This window comes from Puma concolor, chromosome D2 (assembly GCF_028749965.1).
Source record: "Puma concolor isolate L17-30 chromosome D2, mPumCon1.1.hap2, whole genome shotgun sequence".
NCBI classification, from domain to species: Eukaryota; Metazoa; Chordata; class Mammalia; order Carnivora; family Felidae; genus Puma; species Puma concolor.
Genome location: NC_141677.1, coordinates 31,520,119 through 31,525,273, shown reverse-complemented (window position 1 = coordinate 31,525,273; position 5,155 = coordinate 31,520,119). Strand labels below are relative to the sequence as shown.

At 61.3% G+C, this 5,155-nt stretch overlaps 1 protein-coding gene across 1 annotated transcript; it reads left to right on the top strand.

Moving 5' to 3' along the window:
• Window positions 1–3,368: 3,368 nt before the first annotated feature.
• NEUROG3 (neurogenin 3) lies at window positions 3,369–4,384 on the top strand. The gene is made up of 2 exons (XM_086681303.1): window positions 3,369–3,556; window positions 3,730–4,384. Exon 2 carries the CDS (start codon window positions 3,737–3,739, stop codon window positions 4,382–4,384), a length of 648 nt encoding a protein of 215 aa, XP_086537429.1. The 5' UTR covers window positions 3,369–3,556; window positions 3,730–3,736.
• The last annotated feature ends 771 nt before the right edge of the window (window positions 4,385–5,155 follow it).

The following is a 5,155-nucleotide window of genomic DNA, read 5'->3' as shown; positions in this document are numbered from 1 at the left end:
TGGGAGCAGGTGACGGCTGGCTGCGGGACTCCCGCGGTAGATGTTTTCCAAAGCACTCCACTTTACAATCTCTTGTAATTATTTATTAAACGAAATCTATTTATTATTATTTTAGCAAACACTGGAGACAGGTGGGGCTTTCTTTTCATCGTCTCCTTTTGTTTGAAGGGCTGTTTGAAGTGGCCAGTCTCGGCCCAGGCAGCTCGCTCGCCAGATTTTTGTCTTCCCCTCTTTCAGGGCCGAGGCGAAGGCGAGAGAAAGAAGCCCCCTCCTCCGGCAAGCCATTAGCTATTCAGCTTCCTATGGCCCCCCTCCCTCCCGCTTGTTTCTCAAAGAGCCCCCAGGCACTGCTAAGATTCCCCCCGCCGACAGGAAGGCGGCAGGGCGGACCGCTGCCTTCCTTCTTTTCCAATGTGCCCGCGGTCTCCGGGCGTCAGGCTGTCGCCCGTCTCCTGGGCCCCCTCAGCCTCCAGACGTGCGTAGGCCTCAGAGAGTAGAGGCGCGCGCGTCTCGGAGGCCTTAGAGGCGGTGGCTGGCCGGGGGCTTCAGGAACAGGCTCTGCTCCCCGCTGGAAGAGCCGTTTCACGAAAACCGCCGGCGCGCACTGAGTTACCACTGCTTTGCGCCTCCGCCACCAAAAGCACAGGGATTAACTTTGGAGAGAGGTCTGTGCGTCCCCTACAGCGGAAAGGGAGGACGTGGACCCTGGATCTCCAATCCCCCAGGACTCTTTGACCTCGGGCCCCGCCCTCCTGGCCAGAAGAAGGGCTGCGGAGAGTTGTGGGCGCTCCTCAAGGGGACCGCTACTCCTGGCCGCTGCGCGCTCCTCGCCCTATGTTTTGCGCAAAGCCGTAGTGGTGGCGGCCTGGAATCCCCGAAGAGCCCTGGGCCAGAGCTGCTCTGGGGGATCTGGATAAGAATCCCACGTGGGTCCCGGAATTCTCTCCCGGTTAAGAAGGTTCCCAAGAATGCCCAGAATCTTGCCTGGTGCAGGAAACTCGCCCTGCGGCTCTTACCAGTATCTATCAGCCGCTTGAGGCAAAACTGAGCCAAGCGAGTCCCTCCTTTGCCCTTTATCTGAGAGCCACTGCCCGGTGAGAGTCCTGGTTTGGAGCTGCTCTTCAGGCCTCCCGGGACCCACAGGGATGTTTGGATCCCTTATCGCCAGGGCAGGCTCCCCCGAGTGGGGCTGGGTCCCAGAGCCCCAGGGAAGCATGCTTCGGATTTCCTGTCTGTTCATAATTTGCAGGATGATAGAAACCAAGCAAGGTTCGGGTATAGGGCAGGAAAGTAGCAAGACGAAGCATCCGTCCGTTTCCACTCTGACCCTGTCTCCCCCACAGATACAGGACTTCTCCTACCTTCTACACTTTGGGGTGTCTGGTTTTGCCTTGGGGGAAAAAATATTTTCCCCCAATCAGGGAGAGGCAGCAGGTGCGAGGGGAGAATCTAGAAGTCCGAGTCTTAGGACCTGAGTTCTACGTGGTTCTGACAGAACTTGCTGTGTGACTTTAGGTGAATCACTTCCCCTTCTGGGCCTTGACCTCTCCATCTGTAAAACAGGCCTCTGGTTCTCATTCTTATGACTAGGAAACAAATTTGGAGCAATCCTGACGTGAGGGAGGAGCAGCAGCAAAATGCAATCCAGGAGTCTCTTCCCTTTGCTCCTCGGGAGCCTGACCCCTAGCTTCAGTTGGAAAGCAGAAAGGGAAGGAACCTCTGCTAACCGCGCACCGGCTGAGATCGGAAGGACAGCGCCCCCACCCCCGTCCAGTCCTAGAGCCCTCTCTCCCTGGCGCCCAAGCATATCCATCCTCTTCTGCCTTGGAGGTAACTGCGCCCCCGAAGCAGCCTGGGCGGGTGTGGAGAGGCGGTCACTGGGGCAGATACGCAGACCTACCTCCTCCCTTCACCCCATCCCCTCGGTTTCCCAGCCGGGTCCAGCCCCCCTCCTCCAGCTTCCGGGAGGCACTGGACCTGCTAGGAAGCACAGCTCTCTCAGCCTGCGGAGACGTAACCGGGGCCCCAGTCTTCCCACCCTCGGCTTCCCCCCCCCCCCCCGCCTCTGCCCCCACCGGACACGTCGCGGTCAAGAGAGAGGAGCGGAAGCCGCGACCCCTCACCCAGAGTGACCGGAAGCAGAAGACCACGGCGTGTCCGAGGCGGGGACAAAAGGGAAGAGCAGGGAAGAAAAGAGGGATGATGTGTTCAGGCTGACTTTGGAAAGATTTCCAGCCGGCGCTAACAGGGGCCCGCGGAGTCCCTGAGCGGTGCTCAGGGCAGGACGCCCCCGCCTCACACCCGGCTGGAGCTGGGCCAGGTAGTGCTGGCAGCCGCTGGCTGTGATTGGACAGGGGGACGAAGGGAAGAAAGAAGTCGTCTGTGTCTCGCAGCGCCAGCGCACCACGGGCATTTAAAAGACAAAGCCTTGCTGCGAACTCCCGGCCCTCTCCTGACCCCTTCTCACCTGAGCTCTTCCCCAGAGACCCTGGCCCGAATGCTAGGGGACTGTCCGCGATTGGTAGTGGTCGAATGTCCCCTGGAGGTCCCACCATAACCACCCTCCGCCTCTGGGACACGATGAAACGTCTTAGGTTCCTGATGGGGGATGGATGGGGAGGAGAGGTTCTAAGCGCCTCCCTCTGAGGAGTGTGGAGCCTCGTCTCAGAGCACTGTGGTGGGAGGTAGGGGGGCTCCTCACCTCCAGGGAAGGTCTCTACGTGGCAGGGACCTAAGCAGGATCTGTCTCTGTGGTCGCCCCGCCCCTCCTTCCAGAACGGAGAGGGTCCGTGAAACATCGCTCCATGTGTGTTTCCTAGCCTGACCGGGAGCGCAGAAGAGCAAGGTGGCTTCGGGAGTTCGTGGACGCTCCTCCAAGCTGGTAGTCAGGGCACCTTGCACCTGGTCCCATGTCTCGCCGCGTGATTTGGGGCAAGCCACCTCCTTCTCTGAGCCTCGATGTCCCCGTGGGCTTCCCAAAGCCCTCTTCGAGGTACCAAAAGAGGGGCTGGACAGATGCCAAGGTAAAACTGAATACGAGCAAAGCGGTCTGGGGCGGCCAGACGCGAGCCAGACGAGGCTCCTCTCCCTGGGCGAGGCTCTTTGAGGAACCGAGAGTTGCTGGGACCGAGCCCGCGGGGAGAAAGCAAACAGAGCGGCGCTCCCCTCCCCCGACCCGGGCCCTTTGTCCGGAATCCAGCTGTGCCCCGCGGGGGAGGAGCGGGCTCGCGTGGCGCGGCCCCCTGGCCCCGGCGCTGATTGGCCGGCGGCTCGGGCAGCAACGGGGCAGGCACGCTCCTGGCCCGGGCCGAGCAGATAAAGCGTGCCAAGGGGCACACGACTTGAGGCTCAGAAAAAATTCCGAATGGTCTCGCAGCCGCGCCAAAGACAGCAGCAGTGGCCCGGGACCCCCTTTGCTCTTCGCTTCTCTTGGGCTGGGGAAACTTCCAGGCTGCGGCTCCTGCATCCTGGCTGGACTTAACAGACGAAAAGGCCAGCGAAGCTCCCCATTGCTCTCGTTGCTCGCCGCTTCTACCCTTTTGCGCGCGGGAACAAGGTAACACCTGGAGGTCACAGAGCGACGGGTGGAGGGGGGAAAGGGGTCCTGTGATCCGGCGGGAGCGGAGGGGTGGCTCTTTCTCGTCATTTTTTTTCCCCCCTCACTTGACCCGGGGACCGGGAATTGCGCGCGGGTGGCCCACCCACGCTTACCCGGACCTCTCACCCCAGCCTCAGGATGGCGCCTCATCCCTCGGGTGTGCCGGCTGTCCAAGCGACCCACGAGACAGAACAGCCCTTCCAGGGCGCCTCGGACGCCGAAGTGACCTGCGTTGCGTCCGCTCCGCCCAGCCCGGCTCGCGTGCAGGGGGGCTGCGCGGAGGAGGAAGGGGGCGGCTGCCGAGGAGCCTCGAGGAAGCTCCGGCCGAGGCGCGGGGGGCGCAGCCGGCCCAAGAGCGAGTTGGCTCTGAGCAAGCAGCGGCGGAGCCGGCGCAAGAAGGCCAACGACCGCGAGCGCAATCGGATGCACAACCTCAACTCCGCGCTGGACGCGCTTCGCGGCGTCCTGCCCACCTTTCCCGACGATGCCAAGCTCACCAAGATCGAGACGCTACGCTTCGCGCACAACTACATCTGGGCGCTGACGCAGGCGCTGCGCATAGCAGACCACAACCTCTACGGGCTGGAGCCGCCCGCGCCGCCCTGCGAAGAGCTGGGCAGCCAGGACGGCGGCTCCCCGGGAGAATGGGGCTCCCTCTACTCTCCGGTCTCCCAGGCGGGCAGCCTGAGCCCCGCCGCCTCTCTGGAGGAGCGTCCGGGGCTGCAGATGCCTGCCTCCCCTACCGGTCTGCGCCCCGGCGCCCTAGCTTTCTCAGACTTTCTATGAAGGGGCCCGCGGGTCTCTGGGCGGTGGGTGCTCGGGAGAGAGGGAGGGGGCGGTTACGGGGGCCCTCAGGCGAACTTGCCCTTCCAGTCTCTGGCTCGCTGACACCCGATGAGCCCAGGCGCCTACGAGGGTGACAGGCTGGATTCAATCCCCCGTCCTCTGCGTCGCGCTAACTTCAGACCACCGCACGCGGGTTGCTGCGCAAGCAGGTGGGCGTTGCAGGCTTCGAGCGTTCCCCTCCCTGCAACCACCCCAAGTCTCCCGCAAAGACGACGACAATGGTAGCACTACGCAGCCGGAGACACGGTCTCCAGCCATCCTACCCTCCCTCAAGTGTGCCAGTCTGTCTCTTACCAACCTTCCAACCAAGGTGACTTAATCCAGTATTTGATCTCTTCCGGTTTCCTCTCCTCGCCCAGCGTCTCTTCTGGAAAGACGCCGCTGACCCTCTCCGTATTAAGCCCTGGTTTCTGGCCGGTCCGCTGCCTTAATCCACGAAGGCGACCCTCCGCCTTCTCTCGGTGCACTTTTCAGAGCCATTGCCCTCCCGGGGGAGGGAGACCAGGCTGTGAACTGCGGCAGAGACCGCCTGGCTCAGGAATGTCTCTCCCGCTTTCCTGCGACTGAAGCTCCCCTGTCTTAAGAGAGAAAGAAAGAAAGAAAGAAAGAAAGAAAGAAAGAAAGAGAAAAGAAAAAGAAGAAGAGAGAAGAAAAAATCAGTTTGTAAATTATATGATATCTTTTGAAATGAATTTTGGTATGGTAAATTAT

Coding starts and splice junctions, on each gene's coding strand:
- NEUROG3 (XM_086681303.1), top strand. CDS start 3,737: ATGGCGCCTCATCCCTCGGGTGTGCCGGCTGTCCAAGCGACCCACGAG.